This window comes from Pelobates fuscus, chromosome 8 (assembly GCF_036172605.1).
Source record: "Pelobates fuscus isolate aPelFus1 chromosome 8, aPelFus1.pri, whole genome shotgun sequence".
NCBI lineage: Eukaryota > Metazoa > Chordata > Amphibia > Anura > Pelobatidae > Pelobates > Pelobates fuscus.
This window is the reverse complement of record NC_086324.1, coordinates 172,068,755-172,094,057: the sequence shown is the minus strand read 5'-3', so window position 1 is coordinate 172,094,057 and position 25,303 is coordinate 172,068,755. Positions and strand designations below refer to the sequence as shown.

The following is a 25,303-nucleotide window of genomic DNA, read 5'->3' as shown; positions in this document are numbered from 1 at the left end:
CTGTCCCCGACTGGACCCTGCCACCACTGCACCGTCTCCTACTATACCCTGCCATCACTGCACTGCCCCCCTTATACCCTGCCATCACTGCACCGCCCCCACTATACCCTGCCACCACTGCACCGTTTCCCACTATACCCTGCCACCACTGCACCACCCAGGCACTATGCAATGAATTATGGGGAACTGAAAACATAATTATCCAACATGTGTCTGTTGCAGAGTTTTGATTTTTTTCCAAATCATCTATTTTGGCCTAAATCTTGCAGTTTGGTTTCCAATTAGTGATAATTCATTACGTAGTGAATAAATTGTGTATTTTTCCCCGACTGCACCCTGCCACCACTGCACCGTCTCCTACTATACCCTGCCATCACTGCACCGCCCCCCCTTATACCCTGCCATTACTGCACCGCCCCCACTATACCCTGCCACCACTGCACCGCCCCCACTATACCCTGCCACCACTGTACCCTGTCCCCGACTGGACCCTGCCACCACTGCACCGTCTCCTACTATACCCTGCCATCACTGCACTGCCCCCCTTATACCCTGCCATCACTGCACCGCCCCCACTATACCCTGCCACCACTGCACCGTTTCCCACTATACCCTGCCACCACTGCACCACCCCCCATTATGCCCTGCCATCACTGCACCGCCCCCCACTATTCCCTGCCATCACTGCACCGCTCACCACTATACCCTGCCACCACTGCACCGCCCCCCCACTATTCCCTGACACCACTGCACCCCCCCCATTATACCCTGCCATCACTGCACCGCCCCCCACTATTCCCTGCCATCACTGCACTTCCCCCATTATACCCTGCCATCACTGCACCGCTCCCCACTGTACCGTGCCATCACTGCACTGCCCCGACTATACCCAATCTTCCTCTGCACCTTGTCTCCCACTGAACCCAGCCTCCCACTACACCGGGTCTCTCACTGTACCATCTCCCACTGCACCCAACCTCCCACAATACCATCTCCCACTATACCCTGTCTCCCAATGTACCATCTCCCACTATACCCTGTCTCCCAATGTACCATCTTCCACTGCATCTTTTCCTTCACTTTACCCTGCCACCACAGCACCCAGTCTCCCACTATACTGTGCCATCACTGCACCATGTCTCCCACTGAACCCTGTGTCTGATTGTGCCCAGTGCCCGCTGCACCCTATCCCCCACTATACTTTGTCTCCCACTGCAACCTGTCTTTAGTAATACCCTGTCACCCACCAGCTGCCCCCTTTCTCCCTTTATATACAGTAACCCTTGTTAAGCCCTTGTACTCTGTCACTGACCTCTTATTGGATGAGCTTTCTCTTTCTAGAGGTGCCACGGAATGACACCTGCCCAGCGCTCCCTGAAGTGGCGTCTGGCTGGAAGACATCCTCGCACCCAGATTTAATCCGTGGCACAGTGGTGACCTATCAGTGTGAGCCTGGGTATGACATCACTGGCTCAGATATCCTCACCTGCCAATGGGATTTGTCGTGGAGCAATGCCCCACCCACTTGCGAGAAAAGTAAGCCCCACCCTTACGTGTCAGGATAACCTTCTTTAGTCTCTTGGTAGCCATTCCCCTGGCTTTCCTGGGGTTAGGGTTATGACATGTTATTGGCGTGTTGTGTAACAATACGTCTGTTTCCTGTCTAGTCTTGAACTGTGCGGATCCTGGGGAGATCGGGAATGGTGTGCGACAGGTGTCAGACCCACGGTTCCCCATCAGCTCCCGTGTACAGTATACGTGTAATGAAGGCTATACACTGGAGGGCAGTAAGACACTGACCTGCTATAATCGGGATACTGGGACCCCCAAATGGAGTGACCGCATCCCCAAGTGTGTCTGTGAGTATCACCTGTAAAAACGTTACTGTGCTTCTATCCCTGGGCACAGCCCAAAGGTAGCCTTATACTAATTATGACCCTCTAAATATAATGCTACGTTATCTGAATGTATCTATCTTTCAAACAACATGTCTGGCAATTTATTAGCATGGATGATGTACGGCTCATCCATAGCTGGTAGTTTACAAGTAGGAAAAGAACTAGCATGGTATCAAGAGTTGGTTCAGCTGTTAATTCAACTTCCCCTTAAACATCTGTATCATAATATCAGACAAGCATCCTAAGTTAGGAAAATGTTACAAAAAAATAGCAATAGATGTAGCCTGCAACACCAGCTGTACCCAGAGGGTTTTACATTTATAAATCAAGACTAGATTTCTCCAAGTAAATGGTTTATTTTCTCCAATCTGTTACTGAGTAGAGGCCAAACCTGCCGCCAATCACACTATAGTATATAGACTTTAAGGCATTTGTGAGATTGGATGAAGTATTCTAAAGGTGCCTGGGGGGATCCACAATGGGATTCCAGGATAGAAGTCTAAGAATTCGCGGGTGTGTGGGATTATGGGAGATATATGATGTCATAATAGGGACATGCTCTAGGATTCTGGGAATTATTGTGGGAAAATGGCATAGGGGCTAGTCAATGGGTTCTGGAAGATTTGCTGTAGAATTCTGTGAGACAGACTACTATGTGGGTAATCCGATTATTTGAGTTTTCCGTACCCAGTTACTTAATATTTTGCCCCTGTAGGCAGAGTGTTCAGACCCCCTACTCGCACGAAGGTCAAGGAATAAAGAAATGGTAGGATGATCCTTTAGTCCACATTCCTTTTATTTAGTTCCTATAATTAACAGGTCATGTTCTGGTCTCGTTTCTTTATTCACTGACCATACAGCTGTTATTGGTTTCCTGTGTCAAAGTGAACGCATTCTCTCCCCTGCCGCTAATCAGAAGTCAGTCATTGCAACTGGCTCACTGGCTCTGTGAAAGCAGGTGTATTCATGTATTATAAATGGGTTTAGTCACAAATTGTACAGCGCTGCGGAATCTGATGGCGCTATATAAATAATAAAAATACCAGGAACTGAAGGGGAATTGGGAATCCTAGGCTGAGCTGAAGAAATATTTAATTCATCCATAGAATGGTGTAAACTGTGGTCAATCCACATGTCGCAAGACTATGTTTCTTCTACTCTATATTTTTTAGATTTTGTTATAGACAAATATACCCCCTGGGTTGTAATGCACACAATGGCCACTGAGTGTCGCTGTCACTTTGATTAATTGTAACTGTATTATCTTTTTAGTGAAGTACGAACCCTGTCTGAACCCGGGGGTCCCAGAAAATGGTTACCAGACCCTCTATAAGCATCATTACCAGGCTGGTGAGGCGCTACGATTCTTCTGCTATGAAGGCTTTGAACTGATTGGGGAGGTCACTATTACCTGTGTACCCGGACACCCTTCCCAGTGGACCAGCCAACCCCCTCTCTGCAAAGGTGAGTGAGAGAGCGGCGTTCCAGGTGCAGAATGGCGCGTTTCACACGAGGGGCTTGTGACGTCAGGTGATCAGGTGCAGGTCTGAGCATTCTTTCCTACTTAGAGGAACACTCCAAATACCCGAAGAGTCTGGGCGGGGTTAGAAAGGGAGGGCTTGGGAAGGCTGCAGACAACAGATCAGCAGATTTTGCCAGCTGTTTTTAGATATTCCTTCGATGACAAAATGCATCATTAAATGCACGCACGTTTCATTGTGGGTTCACTACTATAATTGGTGAAAACTATTTTTTCTACTGGAGTGTTCCTTTAACATTAACTATATTTGTATATTTGTATGTTTAATATAATTGAATACCATTTGTGGTGCTCGTTTCTTACTGTTCCTGTCTATTTTTCTCTGTACGGTTTCATTATGTTGAAAAATAAAAAATCTACTTTTAAAATTCACTGCCATTATAGCACGTCGCAGTAAACAGACTGTGGACGCTATACACAGCAATCTAGAATTAGGGGTGTCATTACAGCGGCTGTACTGGTTAGTGTCCCTTTACATAGAATAGACATTGTATCCTTTAGATTGTAAGCTCTAAGACAATCTAGCTAAGCACTTTGTATAAAAGAGCTCCAATGGCTAGTTATCAGCTTACGGGCAGGGCTCTCTCGACCTCTTGTATTTGTCCATTCTCCACTAATTGTACAGCGCTGTGGAATCTGTTGGCGCTTTCTAAATACCAGTAATAAATGAATAAATAAATAAATAGATTAATTGCCTGTTCCCTAGGCCTAGGATATAGCTGGCATTTTTTTTAAATTCCTAATTAATCATTTAGTGAAATAATTCAGGATTTGTACAGTTATAATATAAAAATCTAAATTCAGTTTAAAAGAGCAGTGTTGGAGAAAAGTTTCCCATTTCAGTCACAGATTGCGATTTTTCTGGCCGTTTTTGCTCAGTAATCCTAGTTCTGTATGTTGTATCATTTGGGATCGTTGGGATGTATTTACTAAACACCAGACTGTGATGAATTAAATATTACATGGAAAACATAGGCTCAAATACCCAACATGTGACTGTAGAGGAGTTGGAGAATTTGCCTAGATTTCATTATGATCCATTAGAATGTCTGGTTGTGGGAATATTGTGCCCTGACTGTGTCTCTCGTTTCTTTGCAGTCGCTTACGAAGAGCTGCTCGACGACAGGAAGCTGGAAGGTTTGCCTAATTAACAGCGGATTATCTGTAAAATGACACTTTCATTGGAAATTCATATTTACAGCAATGTCACCATAACTACATCCTCATTAAAGCCCGCCACCTATATCATTTCATTAGTTACTGTTGTACAGACATCACTTCCTGTGGGCTGTATCATCTCTTCCTGCCAAGTGCACCACCAAACTCGATCACTTCCTGTCACCACATTAAACATCATGCCCTCCCCCTCTCAGAGGTTCGTGATCCGCATTACAAGCCTATTGGGTGCCAGAGAGAGCCAGGATGCCTGTGATTGGCTCAATAATTTACTTGTTTTCTTTATTTGCTACAGTTACCCAGACGACAGACCCCTCCCACCAGATGGAAGGTGGGAATATTGCGCTGGCGATCTTCCTGCCCATCATTTTGGTCATACTTCTGATTGGTGGAATTTACATCTACTACACTAAGTGAGTTGGCCAATGGGAACTGGAATCTATGTAAGATGGCATTTTATACATCTGGAAAGTAAATCAATTATAGTGCGGGTCAAATAAGAGAATTCCAAGAAATGGATAATTTAACAAAAAAAAAATGGCACATTCCAGGAACAATTATATTGAATACAAAGCTTATATTACAAATAAAATAATCATAAAGCCTATTTGTAAGAAGGATAGGCCCCTGCGGCTACGTGGCTCATGGTGGCAGCCTCCCAGCTTCACTTCAGGAATAACTGCTGCTTTCTGCTCCTCTGATCTCGGGGTGTACATAGAGGGACCCCTTATTGTCCCAATAAACAGGAAGCAGCCGTGACTGAGCTCAGATCTGCGCTAGGAACACCAGACTGTTTCCAGGGTTAACGAGTTTCGATCTTAAACCAAAACTTGGAGAGAGTGATGCAATTCCGTCACCGGAAGGGAGAGGAGAGAAAAGGGAAAAATATATAAACCAAAAATATACTGTGACGGACTGCCTGGCACCCCGACTGGGTACCTCAGTCAATCGCTGCTTCCTAGTAATCCTTCGAGTACCATAAGCACCGCACACCATAACCATTGTAAACACACAAACCGCCGCAGCTTGGTTGGGGTCTCGCTATCCTCCAACCCCCCCTAGACCCAAGACCAGGATCCAGCTTACAGGGGGTAGACTTCTCAGAGTCCAGAGCTGGATGCTCCTACAAGAGCAATTGTTGTGATCCAAGGGACTATAGTGATTATACCATTCCCTAGAGTGTGAATACAGCTCTCCAATCCCCCAAACAGGAGTCTGGACTTCATGAAGGGTAAAACAAATCTCTTTAATGGCAGCCACAACTGGCCGTATATGCAGGTCCCCATGCAAGGGGCACTCCCCCCTGGACCTGAGGGTAGACTACAGTAAAAACATACACACAATTACATTGGCTCTCAGGTCCAGGACACTCCCATACAAAATAGGTCAATCTTTCCTCTGTGTCGGAGAGGTAATTGAGTCAGGAACTGTACTAAACCCAATTATCTCCAGGCACAAAAAAAAAGTTTTTCTAAAAAAAACAAACAAATACCTTTTAAACATACAAAACTCCCACAAAAGTTACATCCCCGGATATCCAAAAGTCACCCAGATCGGTTCAGGAATTTCCTGGAAGTCATAATTTGACCGACCGAACGGTCCCATGCCAAAAATAGTTCCATAGAATCGCGGCTAAGTGCGCTGGGAATGTAAAAGCAAAAATATACACACACTAATATGAATAAATAAAAATACGTAAAAAAGCATGATCCCAAGTGTCCTTCACACCCACCAAATACAATACAAGAAAGTGGGAAAATACCAATACATATAAAAATAATTATAACCACCAGGAAAAGGTAGGATATTGAAAGATCCTAGAAGTCATTGGGATCTATAAAAATCAATAATACAACATATTGTTGTATTATAAATCCCAGTGACTTCTAGGATCTTTCAATATCCTACCTTTTCCAGGTGGTTATAATCTTTTAATACGTATTGGTGTTTTCCCACTTTCTTGTATTGTAAGTGCCACTGGGGACTTACCGGGAACCACAACGTTTTCATGCCGAAAATAGTGCATTCGCGGCTAAGTCCCCCTGAAGTCTATTCGCGGTTTTGGTCATTGCGAATGACCGCCAGGGAGCTAGCGTTCGGTTCTATGCGCACAAATGGAAAGTGACGAACCAGGGGGAATAAAATATGGGTCTTTACAGTCGCTGACCTGGCCCATAGTCGGTGGGCAGGAGGCCGGCTTCCACATATAGTATATGTCCCCACACAAAACGGCTATCGTCTAATGAGCAGTTACTTAAAGGGAAACAATCGCATCTCAGGATTTTTATATATTTACTCGTCTTCCATATATATCAAATATGTATCTGCGAGGTGTGAAAAATAAAATGTAGAAATCCACAGCAGTATCATTTCTCCTCGTCTCTGTATGCTCTCCCTGTGATGACTGCCGATCGCAACGGACTATCAGGGAGCCAAGATGGAGAGCTGTGGATTTCTAAATTTAAATTTCTCACACCTCACTACAGATTTATTAAATATAGAGGGCGGAGTAAATATATAAAAAAATCCTGGAAAGCAATTGTTTCCCTTTAAATAACTGCCCATTAGACAATAGCTATATTGTGTGGGGACATATACTAATATACACACACACACACACACACACACACACACACACACACACGTCTCAACAGAATAAGAACGCGCGAAGGGCTCTGGATATTTTAGTCATACTGTTATAGACTGGCAAAGAATGATGGGATTTGTATTACAACTGCATGAAGGAGGGTGCATTTCAGAGCCTCCCCCCCTAAAATGTATGCAAAGGATCTGCACCGAGGATGGGGTGATATTGTGACGGGGGCTGGCCTGGCTGCCAGAGGTGAGATATTGTCACCATGTCTGCCACTGACCATCATGTTTTACTTTATCTCAGATTTCAGGGCAAATCACTCTTCGGATTCTCATTCCCAGCATCCCATTCGTACAGTCCAATCACAGTGGAATCAGATTTCAACAACCCATTATATGAGGCTGGGGTAAGTAGTGTGCTGGCAGTGCCAGGCTGTATGTGTGCCCATGCAGGAGACAATATTGACTGCGAGTGGCTGGCTGCCACAGATGGTGATAGGAAAGTGAAAATGGAATGAAATCTAGCGTGTGCCATGTGTTCTGCTGCATATATCATTAACCACGTGGCAAAGAGCTCTCCATACAAGAATACTATGCCCAGCACTGAAACAGTTAAGGAACTACACATTGCAGTCTGTATAGATAGATATACAAGATCATTATTCTAACCATGTCAGTGCCTGGCTGCTCTCATTGAGAGGGAACAAGCAATAGTGAAATGTAGGCTCTGCACGCGGGATGGCCAGGGGGTGCATGGACATTTTTCTAGTTTGGAGCAGAACGGGCTGGATCCCAAATAGTAAAAGACACAGCCACGTAGAACCCTGAACTTACCTCGAGTTGGGCTGGTGGGATGTCATGCATGTGATTGGAAAGGCAGGATTTGCTAGCTACCTGCACATTAACATCTGCCCTCCTTTCTTGCAGGATACACGGGAGTACGAAGTGTCAATCTGAAGTGGATGTGGTTTCTGGGTATTGGGGAGGGGTGGGTGGGACCGGGCCTACGCGGAATATATCAGATTATGGGTCTTTATTTACAGATTACCACCACAAGCTACACAATCCCTCACCCTGCGATCGTCCAGTACCCATCATAATGTGACCTTCCATCACGCATCGTGTGACCTTTCACCTTTGTAAAATGTCATTTGTGCCAAAGTTACACTGTAACATCTGCTCAAGAGATTGAAGAATTCCCTGAATTACATCCTCCATTTTAAATGGACTTTTAGATTATTGCCCACGTTACACATTAAGCAGCCAGTGGCCGGCAGAGCATTGCTTTTCATACCCCCAGCCTTGCCAGGAAATAGAAGAATAACCATTAACCCCCAGTAAGGCTCCTTGATGATACCACTCCTGTACTTCCTCCCCTGCAGAGCAATGCTCTTTGCAGATCATTATACTATTAAACCCACTCCTATCAGAGAAGAGCAAAGTTATTGCTCAGCTGCAAATTCCCCAACACCATTTCCTGTCTCTACGTGAAGTCACTTTTCTTAGGAGATTTAAAGATGGCCACCAGGCTGCAGACCCTTGTAGGGCGACAGTATCAGGCATGTTTGAATTTCCACTCCATCTGTCTGCGTCAAACCCAGCACCACTTCCAAACTGGCTTTATTTTCAGGCAATAAAGAGTGAGATTTGTAATATAGTGTCTTGTGTTCTTTATACCGCACTACTACAACTGCAAAAACAAGCCCCAAATATACAAAAAAAAAAACACTAGTTTATTTACCTTAATATAAAAAAAAGTTATAAAATGAGGGCAGGGGAAACCCTAATGGGAATTGGCAGAGTGGCGCTGGTTGATGGATAGGGGGCTACTTTCTTGCTTCGCAACAGGTGAGTGAATAACAGCTGGACATTTGGGCTGCAGCACCTGCTCAGAATCCACCTGTCCTTTGGCAAGCTGGCCAAGAATTTCATCCACCTACAAGGGGCATAAAGAGCATTTGGTCACTCAAGACAGCAAGTCACAAGCAGTCAATGCTGCTCTTTCTGTATACTCAAAATCAATGTGCTCTAAATACGACACCAATAGTCACTGCGAACAAACTAATATCCAGTGGACCAGGCACTATGTGATGTCCTCCCCCATCGCACCAAGCACTGGGTCCTACGGGATGTCCTCCCCCATCGCACCAAGCACTGGGTCCTACGGGATGTCCTCCCCCATCGCACCAAGCACTGGGTCCTACGGGATGTCCTTCCCCCATCGCACCAAGCACTGGGTCCTACGGGATGTCCTTCCCCCATCGCACCAAGCACTGGGTCCTACGGGATGTCCTTCCCCCATCGCACCAAGCACTGGGTCCTACGGGATGTCCTTCCCCCATCGCACCAAGCACTGGGTCCTACGGGATGTCCTTCCCCCATCGCACCAAGCACTGGGTCCTACGGGATGTCCTTCCCCCATCGCACCAAGCACTGGGTCCTACGGGATGTCCTCCCCCATCGCACCAAGCACTGGGTCCTACGGGATGTCCTCCCCCATCACACCAAGCACTGGGTCCTACGGGATGTCCTCCCCCATCACACCAAGCACTGGGTCCTACAGGATGTCCTCCCCCATCGCACCAAGCACTGGGTCCTACGGGATGTCCTCCCCCATCGCACCAAGCACTGGGTCCTACGGGATGTCCTCCCCCATCGCACCAAGCACTGGGTCCTACGGGATGTCCTCCCCCATCACACCAAGCACTGGGTCCTACGGGATGTCCTCCACCCATCACACCAAGCACTGGGGGAATATATGCACCCCCCCCCCCCCATATCCAATTTGGGAAGTAGCTATAGCAACATTCAATCATCCTTCCACAAAGGGCAGACACATTGTTCTTTTTCTCCTCCTCCCAAGTAGAGGCTGCTTTTGTGTCTTTCTCCAACTTCAAGTAGACAAACTACACATATTCCAACTCTACCACCTGCATCTGAAATATGTAACAGTTGAATCCTATCTGCCGTTAGATACCCCATCTGAAATACTGAAAAACAATATTTGGAGATAACATATCTTCCAACAATCACTTACTTTCAGGCCCAAACGTCATGTCATTATTAAATAGATCGTATAGTTTTCTATATCTCAATACAGCTGCTTGGGGATTTACATTTTAGATGGAGAAAGAACAAAGAAAAGTCTATTCCCAAATTCCAGCCTTAAAATAAAAACCTGTGGTTGGCCTTACCTTCCGAGCATAGGCTGGATCTTCTCTAGGCTGGAATTTGCCCGATTTATTTCGATTTCGGCAAATACTGCAAAAAGGAAGACAGCCCTATATCATGACTCCCACCAGGACAGCTAAATCCAAGATGAAAGGGGCACATAGCGTGTGGGCCACCGATAACCACTTACCTAACAGAGGAGGTTTTACCATGCATGGTAGGTGGGCAATTCTCATCTGAAAAAGACTCAAAGTGTTATATAATGCAGGTCATTTTATAAATGTGTTTTCTACGTTTACCATATACGGTGGTTGAGTAGATACTTGGCATTATACTATTTTTGCAGTTCAGCTCTGAACTCTTCATGTGGCCAGCAGGGGGCACTCTTAGCTGTTGCGAGATTTGCTTTACGTTTATGTAATAAGAGATGTCTGTGTCAGTACCTTGATTGACGGACTCTTTTCTCAGACGAGATTCTTTCTCGTTGTTCCTGCGTAAGATACAAGATACAAAGGGTTGAGATCCCCAACTAACATCCAATCTCCGTATATACTGCGGCAGGGTAAAGGCAATGATTACTCATTAAGGATTTACCAATTTGGAGCGTGACTGCTGCAGGGTCACAAAATATAAGAATATGCAAATCTTAAAGACCCAAAGGCTAAAGCATTCATTTAACAGAGCAGGAAAAAGTCGCCAACGCCTATCTTGCAAACTCTGGTATTCTGACTCAACACTTGCAACTTCATGGTCAATTCTATGTAATCACCGATTTAGAGACTGATAACCCCCATATTAATGGCTTAAATTTCCAGAATTCTTGGAATGCAATAGATGGCCAGAGAATCATGGGATTTGAAGTTCGGCAAAACCTGGGGAGGCCGGGTGGGGGGGGGGGGGGGGGGGCACACAGAGATGCCTGGCCTAGTTTTTTTTTAACCAACATTCTGAAATGAACACTATGAAAGTTAGATTTAGTCTCATGGAATGCCATGGACATCATAACCTATTCTGACTATTACAGAGAATAATATTAAAAGGGAAAACGTTTTTTAGTTTATACTGCAGAAGTGTGTACGTGGCCAAAAGATGGGGAACCGGTCTGAGTAGTTGATTTGGCCATTTCATCCACACGTCTGTGCCAGCTCCATAGACTCCGTAGCAGTAGAATGGCTCGTATTGGGGCACAATGATAGGAGGTCACAGTCCCAACCAAAATGGTCAAACTTATCACTAGCCTGACCAGGTCGAGCCAAGTGAATTCCAGTTACTGTGAACAGGTCTAATGTCTAGGATTAAACAGCGGTTTGTCTGACCTCTCCAGGCACTCCCCGCAGATTCTATTATCTTCGAAGTTGGGGGGAACAGGTAAAGATGAAGGCGTCAAATGCAGGGGTACGAACGTGTCACCAGTGGCCATACCGACATGGCCGCGGCGGAGGGACAGTTGAATCCATTTCGATGTGGTTAATAGATGCCCATGGACGACACACCAACACTGGCGCTCTGCAAGATAAAGTATGACATCACCAACGCCCCAATCCTGAAATATCAAGCACAGACCCAGATAATGCAGCCTCTACATTCCTGAAACAGTATTTATTGATTACATGCGAAAGAAGTCCTAACATCCCATCTGCTTCTATTCTGGGGACGGCCTTCTAGGCTTCATTTCCATAATCTGCCATTAATTTACATTTCCTGCCCCGTCACAGAGCCTCGGATTAGTACCTTGATTGGTCGACTCTTGCAGCAGACGAGATTCCTTTTCCTTATTCCTGATTAAAGAGGAAAATAGGAAGAAAGCAATGTTTATTCAGAAAGTATTTTATTAGGAATATATTATTATATGTTAATATAAAATAAAGAGGTAATTTCATACAGCCCTGCCTCAAAGCAGAAATGTCCAGGCATCATGGGAAGTGTAGTTTTCCAGTACCTGCAGTGAGATGCCCAGGAGGTAGATCTCAGATCCTTATATTAAATGCTAGCTAAGCATTATGGGAATTGTAGTTTCCAAACATCTGGGGAAACTACCTTTTTTGGTGGCTCTGACCTGCTGAAACAATGCAATATGAATTTTCAGTAGGCCATTAAAACCTATTTCCTGCTCAGTTATTTTGGCCTCCATTTTGTAGTTTCTGAGTTGTTCCCAGTTTAGCGAATAATCAAGCTGGTATAAAATAATAATAAAATAAAAAGATGAAGGCTCTGACCTCTCCAGGCATTCCCCACAAATAATATTATCCTCAAAGCCATGGGGAACAGGTAAAGAGGAGGGCGTCAGGTGCAGGGGGACGAATGAGCCTCCGATGGTCACACCAAGACGACCACAGCAGGGAGACAGTTTTACCCCGGTAGAAGAAGTGAACTGCTGTCCATGTACTACACACCACCACTGACGCTCTGCAAGACAACGTATCACACCACATTAATCTGAGAATATCAAGATTAAATAAACAATTCAGCTATTTCAAATTACAAATGTCCGGGGTTATTTTTGGCGTAGAAAAAACAAAAAAACAACTACAAGGATCGGTGCACATATTGTATTTGTATGTCACACATCACACAGCCGGTTCCCGGGGGACCCATACACATCACACAGCCGGTTCCCGGTGGACCCATACACATCACACAGCCGGTTCCCGGTTGACCCATACACATCACACAGCCGGTTCACCCATACACATCACACAGCCGGTTCCCGGTTGACCCATACACATCACACAGCCGGTTCCCGGGGGACCCATACACATCACACAGCCGGTTCCCGGGGGACCCATACACATCACACAGCCGGTTCCCGGTTGACCCATACACATCACACAGCCGGTTCCCGGTTGACCCATACACATCACACAGCCGGTTCCCGGGGGACCCATACACATCACACAGCCGGTTCCCGGTGGGCCCATACACATCACACAGCCGGTTCCCGGTGGGCCCATACACATCACACAGCCGGTTCCCGGTGGGCCCATACACATCACACAGCCGGTTCCCGGTGGGCCCATACACATCACACAGCCGGTTCCCGGTGGGCCCATACACATCACACAGCCGGTTCCCGGTGGGCCCATACACATCACACAGCCGGTTCCCGGTGGGCCCATACACATCACACAGCCGGTTCCCGGTGGGCCCATACACATCACACAGCCGGTTCCCGGTGGGCCCATACACATCACACAGCCGGTTCCCGGTGGGCCCATACACATCACACAGCCGGTTCCCGGTGGGCCCATACACATCACACAGCCGGTTCCCGGTGGGCCCATACACATCACACAGCCGGTTCCCGGTGGGCCCATACACATCACACAGCCGGTTCCCGGTGGACCCATACACATCACACAGCCGGTTCCCGGTGGGCCCATACACATCACACAGCCGGTTCCCGGTGGGCCCATACACATCACACAGCCGGTTCCCGGTGGGCCCATACACATCACACAGCCGGTTCCCGGTGGGCCCATACACATCACACAGCCGGTTCCCGGTGGGCCCATACACATCACACAGCCGGTTCCCGGTGGGCCCATACACATCACACAGCCGGTTCCCGGTGGGCCCATACACATCACACAGCCGGTTCCCGGTGGGCCCATACACATCACACAGCCGGTTCCCGGTGGGCCCATACACATGCAAATATGTTAAAATGTCTGCCTTCAATCCAAAAGGAAAGGTGGCCTAAACACTCAGGCAGTTAAGTCCACATCTAGGCCACCATTCAGGAAATGGCAGACCCAGCACAGCTGCCTCCACATACAAGAGTCCCGTATAGTGACAAAGCTGTGGTAGAAGTTTACAGAAACTATCATTTTTATACAAATAAAAAACACCCCAACAAATCCTCTAATTACAGGTGGATGTGAATATAGGCAGATGTTGATTACACAGTAGCCAGGTTTATCGTATTGTTAATCTATGGCACATTAAGGGCTTGCCCCGACGCGGTTTGCGTGCCATATAAACCATAGATAGGCTGCAGGAAACATTGGCCTCCATTTAATGTTTTTCGATCAGCTTTGCAATAATCCCAGGATGTTAAAAAAACCTTTCAAAATGATTTATCTACAGGTCACCATTAAAGTCTATGTGAAGGTTTGTGGATAAATCATTTCAAAAGATTATCCAAAATATCAGAGACCAGAGTTTATATTTTTCTAATCTTTGTTCTTATGACACATTACAACAGCAGCCTGCAGGGGGAGCCCTACAGAACAAGCCAGATATTGAATGCTATCAAAATCCTGAATAAAACAGTCCATATGTTTTATCAGACAATACACAGTCCACATTAACCATCAGACAGCCTCCCTCTTCCTCAAGGGGCCTGACAGACAGGGCCTCACTTCAACCCTTTATCCCAACATGTAATTTCTGTCGCCCACCAATTTTTCTGTGCTGTACCGTGAGTCTAGCAGCAAGAGCCATTTATCTGGTATGATGGTATGTGATGTTTATGAAGCATGGCACAGTGGCCGGGAGGTGGACATGGCATATGCAGGGCGGCATTGTGACGGCGGGACCATGGGAGGGATGTTCATAGCTAACCAAGCATGGACCCTGGCAGCTTGCCCACTGAGTGGCCCTATTTAGGAGGGTCAGTCCCTATTTTTGGCCGAAACCCCTCTGTTCTATCCCAATGTCTCTTCTAGGAGCTCCATATTCTTGGAGTGTCTGAGTGTATAACAGAGCTCCACAGCAATAATACTCCCAGTAATGTGTCTGAGTGTATAACAGAGCTCCACAGTAATAATACTCCCAGTAATGTGTCTGAGTGTATCACAGAGCTCCACAGCAATAATACTACCAGTAATGTGTGATAACAGAGCTCCACAGTAATAATACTCCCAGTAATGTGTCTGAGTGTATAACAGAGCCCCACAGCAATAATACTCCCAGTAATGTGTCTGAGTGTATAACAGAGCTCCACAGCAATAATACTCCCAGTAATGTGTCTGAGTGTATAACAGAGCTCCACAGCAATAACACTCCCAGTAATGTGTCTGAGTGTGTAACAGAGCTCCACAGCAATAATACTCCCAGTAATGTGTCTGAGCGTATAACAGAGCCCCACAGCAATAATACTCCCAGTAATGTAGCCCCATGTAGCTAGAGCGCAGCTAAGCGGAAAAAGGCCTTGACAGGGGTTAGGAGGCGGGCTTAGGAGGAAGTAAGCAAGGGTGGGAATTATGGGTAAGTAGGATTGGCTATTTAAATGAGCAGCCATTTTAGGTGAGTCATTCTAACTTTCTACCTGGTTGAGTTTGTGTTCACCCTGGTGTGCGCGGACTTTGCTTGGTCGGATTTTCTTTATCTCCTCTGCAGGGCTAATGGACGACGTGGAGCGTTTGCTGGAGGGGATCAGGTCGGCAGCACGGCATCAGGGTGTGGACTGGCTACGGGCACAGCTAGGCCCTGCCCTGGCGGAGGCGGCGGACCGGGACGGTGATGGCGGGAGACCGGTCAGGGCCCGGAGGCCCCCGAGGAGGCTAAGCCCGGGCACGGGGCCCGGTGAAGTTGTCCCCGGAAGTAGTGGAGTTTCGGTCGTGACCGGCAGCAGGCCCGGGAGCCGCGTGGTCGAGGCCTTGCCTCCCCGCGTGCGGACGGAGCCTCGGATGAGCACTCGGCGGCAGAAGGATGTCGCGGACGGGGGCGCTGCTGCTTTCGGGTCGGAGGTGGCCGGGCGGCCCCCTGGTGGTGCGGGACCCACGGAGGGGAGGTCTGGGAGGGCTTCCCCCCCATCGGAGAGTGACGATGAGGACGAGGCTGGATCCGGGAGACCGCATGGCCGGCCTAGGAGGCAACAGGCAAGTGCAGAGGGCTCCGGCCGGGGCCCTCTTGGCGGGAAGGTCGTTAAGGGGAGCTCTGCCACGGGGGGGGGGGGGGCGGGAGTAGGCCGGTGGGGGGCGCCCAGGATACAGTCCTGGGGCCCCTAAGCGCAAGTGCGGTTCGAAGGGAGTGAGTTCCAAGGGCGGGGGGGGTTCCCGGGATGCGGCCAGGTCAGAGAGCGGGTCCCCCGAAGGGGTGGTGGGTAGGTCTGGGCCAAGGGGGTCTGGTAAGCATGGGGGTGAAGGTAAGGGGGCAGCGGCGGTAGGTGCGGGAAAGAGGGTTCCGGAGGCAGTTAGGCAGAGGAATAGGGGAGGCCGGGGACTGGGTTCCTCCGTAGTGGTTGGGCGGCGGGGGGGCCCGGGTTCTGGGAGTAGTAGCGGCAGTCCCTCACCCGTTAGATCTCTTGGGTCCCGGGATGCGCGGGGGAGGTCGGGTCGGCACTGCTCCCCCTCGGACAGCTCGGCAGGGGAAGGTGCGGCAGCCCCTAGGTATGGTCGGCAGGGGCGGCCTGCTGGTAGAGACGGGAGGAGTCGTAGCCCCAGGGGTTCCCGGGTGCCACGTGGTGGTAGAGGTCAGCGGGAGGCTTCGGTGCAGAGCAGGCGCTCCCGGGGTCGTGACGGGAGGGGTATTGATGTCCATTACACCCTACCCAGGACTTCTTCTCCTTGTCCTAGATCTCGGAGCCGTTCTGCCTCCTCGCAGGCTGGTCACCGGGTGGGCTCCCCGGTCGGCGAGACAGCAGCGGAAGTTCCTCTTCCTGGACGTCGGGCGATCTGCACTGCAGCCCCCACCGATCCGGTGTCGGGGGGCTTGGCCGGTGAGTCCAGTGGGTCACTACACTCTAGCGCTTTAGTTACCACACTTCAGGCACTGCTCCACTCATTGGGGGCGGGGGGTGACACTAGCGGCATTGGTCAAGTGTGGGCTCCGGGTGCTGTGGCTACGGGCTCTCGGGTTGGGACTTCCACGGGGCCTAGTTCGGGCGGGGACGTGGTGGTGCCGCAGGATGTAGGGGAGACTGGGAGTGAGCGGGCTGAGTTGACTGGGGGTGTCCCCGACGCGGCTAGACAGCACGCGTATGTATCTTTTGCGGGCCCGCTGGGGGTTCATTTGAAGCAGGACGTGAAGGATAAGATATGGAAGGGTGAGTTCTGTGAGATCTTCTCCCTCCTCCCATTGGAGGACTTTATAGACCTCAAGGAGGAGGATAAGAAGGACGAGAAGAAGGAGGAGGAGGAGGAGAAGAGGAAGCGGTATCGCAAGATTCCGAAATCCTTTGGGAATTGGTTGAGGGCATTTTGTGTGCTGGCTAGCGTGCTCGGCGAGAAATCGCCGGGGTTGTGCTCCTCTCTGTTTTGCTATTTGGATGGCATTTGGGAAGCGTACCGGACTTACGGGGGGTTAGCGTGGTGGCGGTATGACGAGCAGTTTAGGCAGCGGCTGGCGGCTAACCCGGGTATGCGGTGGGACCAAATGGACCTGCCGCTCTGGATGAAGCTGATGATGGCGCAGAAGGCGCAGCCCTTTCAGAACTCGGCCGGCGCTAGGGGGCAGTCCGCCTCGTCGGCCACCTTACCAAAGGGCTTATGTTGGCTCTATAATGAGGGCCAATGCAAATGGGGGACCACCTGTCGTTTCAAGCACGAGTGCTCCGGCTGCGGAGGCGCTCATGGGCTCAACCGCTGCTTCAAGAAGGGGAAGTCCGGTGGCGCCGGTGCTGCTGTCGCGGCCGGGGGAGGGGGTGCATCCGCTTCCCCTGGGCTTAACCCCAGTGAGGCTAAGCGCGATGGAGCCATGGCTAAGCCGCTACGATAACAGGGCGGATGCCGCTGTGCTCCTGGCGGGTTTTGCGAGGGGGTTTTTTATTCCGTTTCAGGAGCGGGAGGGGGGATCGGGGAGGCTGCGCAACCTGAAGTCTGTGGCTGACTTCCCGGACGTGGTTAGGGAGAAGCTGGGCAAGGAAGTCGGGCTGGGCCGCATGGCGGGCCCGTTCGCAGTGCCTCCGCTGGAAGGCCTGCGGATTTCTCTACTTGGGGTGGTTCCCAAGAAGGAGCCGGGTAAATGTAGACTCATTCACCATCTCTCGTACCCGAAAGGGGAGTCGGTGAATGACGGTATTCATAAGGACTTGTGCTCGGTGTCATATGCATCTTTCGACCGGGCGGTCGATCTGGTCCGGCGGGCCAGGCGTGGGGCTCTGATGGCGAAGGTGGACATTGAGGCCGCGTTTCGGCTGCTGCCGGTCCACCGGGACTGTCATCACCTACTGGGGTGTTTCTTCGAAGGGGCCTACTTCGTGGACTTGTGCCTGCCCATGGGTTGTTCCATTTCGTGCTCCTATTTTGAGAAATTTAGCACTTTTCTCGAATGGTACGGGTGGAAGCGGGGAATCGTTTTATTGTGCATTATCTGGATGATTTTCTGTGCGTGGGGCCGGCTGATTCCTTGGATTGCCTGCGCCTGCTGCGGACGGTTGAGTGGGTGGCGGGCCACTTCGGGGTTCCGCTGGCGGTGGATAAAACTGAAGGCCCGACCACGTGTCTGAGTTTCCTGGGTCTGGAGATTGACTCTGGGTTGGGCGAATGTCGGCTGCCCCGAGATAAGCTGGACAGGCTTCGAGGGGCGGTGGCTGCTGTGGCGGGGGCGCGCAAGGTTACTCTGCGGCAGCTCCAGTCTTTGATTGGGCTGCTCAATTTTGCGTGTCGGGTCATTCCGATGGGAAGGGTCTTCAGTCGCAGCTTGTCGGCCGCTACTGCGGGGGTTCGGTCCCCGCACCATTTCATCCGGGTGTCGGCGGCCATGAAAGCGGACTTGGGCATTTGGGATGCCTTCTTGCGGGATTTTAATGGGACGGTGTTGTTCCGGCAGGAGGGCCAGTCGTCGGCCGAGCTTGAGCTTTTCACGGATGCATCGGGCAGCGTGGGTTTTGGGGCATATTTTGGTGGCTGCTGGTGTGCGGAGAGGTGGCCGGACTCTTGGGGTTCGAGCCCTCTTATGCGCAACTTGGCTTTCCTTGAGTTGTTCCCGTTGGTCGTTGCGATGGCACTATGGGGCGACAGGCTGCGTGATCGGAAAGTGGTCTTTTTCTCGGATAACATGGCGGTGGTTCACGCGGTGAATCGTCAGTCTGCGGCCTCAAGGCCGGTGGTTAGGCTGCTTAGGCGACTGGTATTGCTGTGTATGTCTCGGAATGTTGTTTTTCGCGCGCGGCATGTTCCCGGTTATTTGAATGAGGTGGCTGATGCTCTGTCTCGTTTTCAGTGATCCCGATTCTGGCTGGTGGCGCCGGGGGCATCGAAGGAAGGGCAGGCTTGCCCGGACGAGATTTGGCAGCTGGGAACATCCTGCTTGGAGGACTTGTGAAGGCTTCCCTGGCGCCGGCCACTTGGGCCTCGTACAGTAAGGTTTGGGGCTTGTGGGAGCGGTCGCTGGACGGGTTGGCCATGGACAGCGGGGAGGCCCTGCGGGATGCTTTCCTGTGGTACACCTGTCAGTTGCTGGCAAAAGGGGCGTCGCCTACCATGGTGGACAGGTCCATGGCGGCGATGGCATTTTGGTTCAGATGGCATGGGAAGGAGGACTTTACTAAGACCTTCATTATCAGGCAGGCCCTGAAGGGTTATCGCAAGGGACGCAGGTCGCCGGATACCAGGCGCCCGGTGTCGGTTCGACTACTGGGGGATTTGGTGGGTTTATTGCCTAAAATCTGTTTCGATGGGTTCGAGGCTTCGCTGTTCAAGGTGGCGTTTATTTTGGCGTTTTTTGGGGCATTCCGAATTGGGGAACTGGTGAGCGCTAATAAGAGGGTGCAAGGGGGCCTGCAATTTTCGGGGGTTCGTGTCTTGGATGGGAAGGTGGTGGTGCACCTCGGCAGATCCAAAACGGACGTCCGCGGCGTGGGCCGGGACGTGGCACTGGGGGCCTTGCCGGGCTCGGCTTTGTGCCCGTTGGCTGCTACGGCAGAGTACCTGGCGCGGAGGCCAGCGATGGGGGGTTCCTTGTTGGTGCATGCCGACGGATCCTCCCTCTCTCGGTTTCAGTTCACGAAAGTTTTTCGGTTGGGCTTGGGCAAGTTAGGGCTTCGTGCTGAACGATTTGGAACGCACTCGTTCCGTATTGGGTCTGCCACGGAGGCGGCTCGGTTGGGATTGGGGGACGAGGTGGTGAAGCGGATCGGGAGGTGGGAATCGGTAAGATTCCGTTCCTATGTCCGATTGGGTCTGTTGGAGTAATGAAATTGGGGACCGTTTTATGCAAAAAAAAAAAAAAAAAAAAATTGGGAATAAGAGACTTGTAACTGGCTGTACTGAAATGGTTCACTGTGTTATTTGGGCTGGGGTGGGGGTCTCTGTCGGACTTCCCTCATCATTTGTTTTTTCCCCCCAGGGCGTGAGGCATGGATCGTGGGCCATTCGTTTGTCTTCTGGGCAGAGAGGAGGGCCGCAGCTCGAGCGCAAGGCCAGCAGCTGGGTTTTCCGAGAGGCCACTTGGCAGTTCGCTGGTTTGGGTATCGGGGTTTTTGCTGGGGGGATGTTTGTGGTAAACTGTTTGGGATGCTGGCGGCGGGATACACGCCAGACTTACTGGTCCTACATATTGGGGGTAATGACCTGGGCCTTACGCCGGCTGGTGAAGTGGATGAAGCAGGACATCAATAAGTTGAGGGGCCTGCTTCCGGGGGTCATGTTGGTTTGGTCGGGGATTGTCCCGAGGCGCCGGTGGCGGCACGCTCGGGATCCGGTGGCTATGGATAGGTGCAGGAAGAAAGTGAATAGCTTGATGGCAAGCTTTGTGCGGAAGGTAGGGGGCGTGGTGGTAAGGCACCTTGAGCTGGAGGAAGGGTTGCCAGGATACTACCGCTCGGATGGTGTTCACCTCTCGGAGGTGGGTTTGGACCTGCTCAACTTGGGTTGGCAGGATGGTATACGGATGGCTCTGTTTCTTCGGGGTGGCGGAGCTCAGACAGCTTAAGGGGTCAAGGTCTGAGCTTGTGGCGGGACGGGGAGCCGAAGGAGAGGAAATAGGCTCCCCTGGATGAACGTGAGGTGGAATAAACAGATTGTGGTCATCGGTGGTTGAGAGGTTTCGAGTCCTGGAGGTGACTCAGAACCTGGTGGGGCAGGGGTATCCGGGTATACCCCTGCCGTGGTTAATGGATGGTTGGCACTTTGGAATGTTGGTGTATGTTATAAATATGTTATAAATATGTATAGGTGTTATTATATGGGGGTCATTGCCTTTTGTATGGTAGCCGAAGGAACAGGATGCGAGGGGGCGGAGTATGGGGGGCAATGACCCATGTTTATATGTTAATTTATTATTGTTATTATTATTATTATTATTATTATTAATTATTGGTTAATAAAGCTGTGGACAAATTTCCCCATAATACTTAGTGTCGGTGTGTTATTGGGTTAGGATATGGGGGTGGTTTGTCCTGGATTCCGACTGCCCAAATGGCGACTATACACCTGTCATGTGTCTGAGTGTATAACAGAGCCCCCCAGCAATAATACTCCCAGTAATGTGTCTGAGTGTATAACAGAGCTCCACAGTAATAATACTCCCAGTAATGTGTCTGAGTGTATAACAGAGCTCCACATCAATAATACTCCCAGTAATGTGTCTGAGTGTATAACAGAGCCCCACAGTAATAATACTCCCAGTAATGTGTCTGAGTGTATAACATAGCTCCACAGCAATAATACTCCCAGTAATGGGGCTGAGTGTATAACAGAGCCCCACAGTAATAATACTCCCAGTAATGTGTCTGAGTATATAACAGAGCTCCACAGCAATAATACTCCCAGTAATGTGTCTGAGTGTATAACAGAGCCCCACAGTAATAATACTCCCAGTAATGTGTCTGAGTGTATCACAGAGCCCCACAGTAATAATACTCCCAGTAATGTGTCTAGAACATTGTCTGTGTAAATAAGATACATTGTTCTTGTTCCACATTTTATACCACCCCATAAATGCATTTGAAATATTGGGAGGTATGTGACAGGGAGAAGGACATTACTAGATGGTGGGGGGAGAGGGGGTTTGACATAAAAACTCAGCATCCATCACAGACCCAGCGAGATCTGTCTACCTCACACCAAGTTAGACTGAATATGGTGTGTCCAAGGTTGGCACATAGAGGCAGATAAACAGAAGCCAAGGCTTATAGAGCGCAAAGCACCATGTCCGCTCCTTGTAACACTTACACAATGTCTCTTGCTGACAGGCTCTGTAAGTAGTATCAAACCGAGCACTCTGTGAAAGTGGCACCCCACCCACTGTCGGCCCCAGCAAAGGGGGCAACACCACCCAGACTAGTGAAAGGGTTAGGCCAGCAGCGAGCAGTATGGATTTGTCATTTCTATAAATCTAGATCCAGCTGATCAGAGAATGAGGTTGGCTAATACGGCTCACTAGAAGATGCTCATATAAGGCAGAAATGCAGCGTCTCGTACAGCAGCAGCGACTGCATGTGTGGAAAGATATATTCAGATCAGTGCGTCCTCTGCTCCAACCCTAAAAATAGACCCTGCACACGCAGCATCCGCAGCGACATCACTGGGTTACCACGGCAACTGCTGTGAGCTCACCAGCTGTGACATCACCAATGGCAGAGGAGGAGGGGTAACCGATAGGCTGCCAAGGAGAAGCACATAATGCACCCCAAAATAAAGCCTGATCTCTGCACCGTGACTGGAGGGACCCTTTAACCCATTTAGTGCTGGAGAGACTAAAATAGTTAACTATAGGACTGTCAGCAATGACCCAGGCATTGGCCACTCTATGACCAAGATACGGGGCCGTGGGCTGTAATGGAGGGATTGGCCGCTCCATGACCGAGATAACCCAGCGTTAACCTTGTCCCATAGACCTGGCTGACAGGATATCTCGTAATATCAGTGAAAGGTTTCATGTTGGGCCACTGCGAATTCTGTGCACTATCTCCACTGACAGCCACGTTGGGCACTTACCCCAATGCTTAACGTGTCCCTTCGGTTCTGCTTAGTTACCTGTTTTCTCCTTAGCAGAGTTACGTCCGCTCTTTTCTTGGGAAGCAGCTCTGGGAGACACCTTTTAATACAAAAAGAATTAAGCAGAAATGGTTAAAAAGCACAAAAACAATCCCCTATGGTCTCATGCCAACAGGCCACCACAAGACTAGTGAATTGAGTTACCACACGCTCACCGTGCAGCAAATATATTAGTGACTTTATTGCATAGGAGCTTTGTTTACAGACTCCGCACATTATTGGGAGTTTTATTGCTTTGGAGCTCTGTGACACGCACAGGCAGCACTGTCTGATTTTGTTCCCCGGTGTCCCACATCCAAGGACACCAGATAACTGGCTCCAGACAATCGCATTATTAGACCCAGCGTGCGTTGCATAGGGCACAAGGATGCATCAGAAAGCGATTCAGCAGCGCTCTGAGCACGGGCTGCCCAGTGTAGGGCCAGCCATCAACCTTTCGAGGCTTACGCAAGGTTGACATGCCGCTTCTCCGGGAAGGGTCACCTATTTTAGGCATTACCACCAACGAAAGTGGTGTCACTGGCACACCCCTCCATGCCCATTTCCGTACCTTGCAGAAGTGGGAGGTATGCACTCACATTCCTGAGAGTTTTATTGCTGTGGAGCTCTGTGATATTCACCTGAACAGTTAGTCCGGTCTGCTTATGATGATCCTGGAGCCGTTGAAGTAGATCAGAATTCTGTGCAATAGGAGGAAAAGACAAAGTTATTTTACATTATAAACTCCATCCACAGAACTTACAAATATCTCAGATTGTGAAATGGACCTGGGATGAGCCCCCGCACCTTTCCTCCCCCACCTAATCCTAGCCGCTTGCAGTACTGCTGCAGCTGGGCCCTCTTCAGAAGATGCAGGGAGGAGGGGGTTAAATCCAGTTGTGGTAGTGGTGCGGCCTTCGGTTTATGAATAGGCATGGTGCTGCAGCGTGTCGCCATCGAGCGGCTCCTGCGGAGAGAGGCATATCATTGCACCTTGCAATCCATTCTTAGACGGCAGAATAGCTCAACCATGACCATAACAACATTAATAAACTGCAGAGCATCGCACCCTGTTAGCTAGTCTTAGTATGCAGAACATGTAATCTACAATAACTTTATTACCCAACAGAGCATTGCACATGATCAGTTAATAGCTTACAAATTATGTAATCAGTCTGCAGAGGATTGCACCCTGTGATATAGTCTAAGATTGCAGAATATCTCACCCACAATTGCATGAATATCTTGCAGAGCATTGCACCATTAAATCTATTCCTAGCCTGTAAAATAAGCAATCCAATCACTTAATCTGAAGACCATCGCAAACTCTTTTTTTAACCTGTATAATAGCTCATCCCCAAAAACAATAATTCAACTGTACTAGAAGTCATCAAATCATGCAGGCACTGATCTAGTGTTAACCCCCATGTCATCTATTCCTGGTTGTCAGTATCTCAGCCCTAATAATGTTAAAACACTGCAGAGCATCACACCCAGTGGTCCATTTCTAACCAGCAGATCATTGCACCATGTCAGAGTTTCTCATCTCTAATAACATTAAAACACTGCAGAGAATCACACCCGGTCTATTTTTAACCAGGAGAATATTTCACCATTTGGTCTACTCTTAGCATGGACAATGTCGCATCCCCAATACCGTTAAACACCTGCAGAGCATTGCATCCACGGCCAAGCCTCCCAAGTCAAACCTGGAGATTAATAAACTTGAATCAGAAAAATGTCTAAGGTCAGTCAAGCTTCCATGTCTGCTACTACGGCCTTAAATGTCAAATTTACTTTTAATTCCCATCAATTCTGACTTTAGTAAATAATTTTCCATCTTTAACCCACAGTCCAATCACATGATGCTCCATGAGCTGGGGGCTTTATGACACACACATTGCACCCCATACCTGCACACTGTGTGTCTCACCTGGGGAAACATGACTGAGCTCAGCAGGTGAATATCACATTGCCTAATTTAGCAACAGCCAATCACAGGGCAGCACCAAGGGTCACTGGCTAAGACATTTAACTCCTTAATTGACCTTGAGGCATATGTCACC

At 49.3% G+C, this 25,303-nt stretch overlaps 2 protein-coding genes across 4 annotated transcripts in view; one reads left to right on the top strand and one right to left on the bottom strand.

The window, feature by feature from the left end:
• Nucleotides 1–8,859, top strand: part of SEZ6L2 (seizure related 6 homolog like 2) — a 43,161-nt gene extending 34,302 nt beyond the window's left edge. The window contains exons 12-18 of the mRNA XM_063430823.1: nucleotides 1,342–1,536; nucleotides 1,668–1,859; nucleotides 3,171–3,362; nucleotides 4,537–4,575; nucleotides 4,910–5,027; nucleotides 7,511–7,613; nucleotides 8,134–8,859. Coding sequence (XP_063286893.1) covers nucleotides 1,342–1,536; nucleotides 1,668–1,859; nucleotides 3,171–3,362; nucleotides 4,537–4,575; nucleotides 4,910–5,027; nucleotides 7,511–7,613; nucleotides 8,134–8,163 — 869 coding nt within the window. The 3' untranslated portion in view covers nucleotides 8,164–8,859. The remainder of the gene's footprint in view (nucleotides 1–1,341; nucleotides 1,537–1,667; nucleotides 1,860–3,170; nucleotides 3,363–4,536; nucleotides 4,576–4,909; nucleotides 5,028–7,510; nucleotides 7,614–8,133) is intronic.
• Nucleotides 8,860–8,916: 57 nt separating this feature from the next.
• DPPA2 (developmental pluripotency associated 2) lies at nucleotides 8,917–25,303 on the bottom strand. 3 transcript variants are annotated; one of them, XM_063430824.1, is made up of 11 exons: nucleotides 25,089–25,303; nucleotides 24,045–24,204; nucleotides 23,879–23,938; nucleotides 23,238–23,298; nucleotides 12,594–12,783; nucleotides 12,109–12,155; nucleotides 11,694–11,883; nucleotides 10,821–10,867; nucleotides 10,568–10,613; nucleotides 10,401–10,467; nucleotides 8,917–9,142 (listed from the first exon to the last, which is right to left on the bottom strand). In XM_063430824.1, exons 1-11 carry the CDS (start codon nucleotides 25,109–25,111, stop codon nucleotides 8,990–8,992), a joined length of 1,044 nt encoding a protein of 347 aa, XP_063286894.1. In that variant the 5' UTR covers nucleotides 25,112–25,303; the 3' UTR covers nucleotides 8,917–8,989. The 3 variants fall into 3 exon arrangements, with proteins under 3 accessions (XP_063286894.1, XP_063286896.1, XP_063286895.1); XM_063430826.1 differs by lacking the exon at nucleotides 25,089–25,303 and adding an exon at nucleotides 25,035–25,058; XM_063430825.1 differs by lacking the exon at nucleotides 25,089–25,303 and adding an exon at nucleotides 24,905–25,019.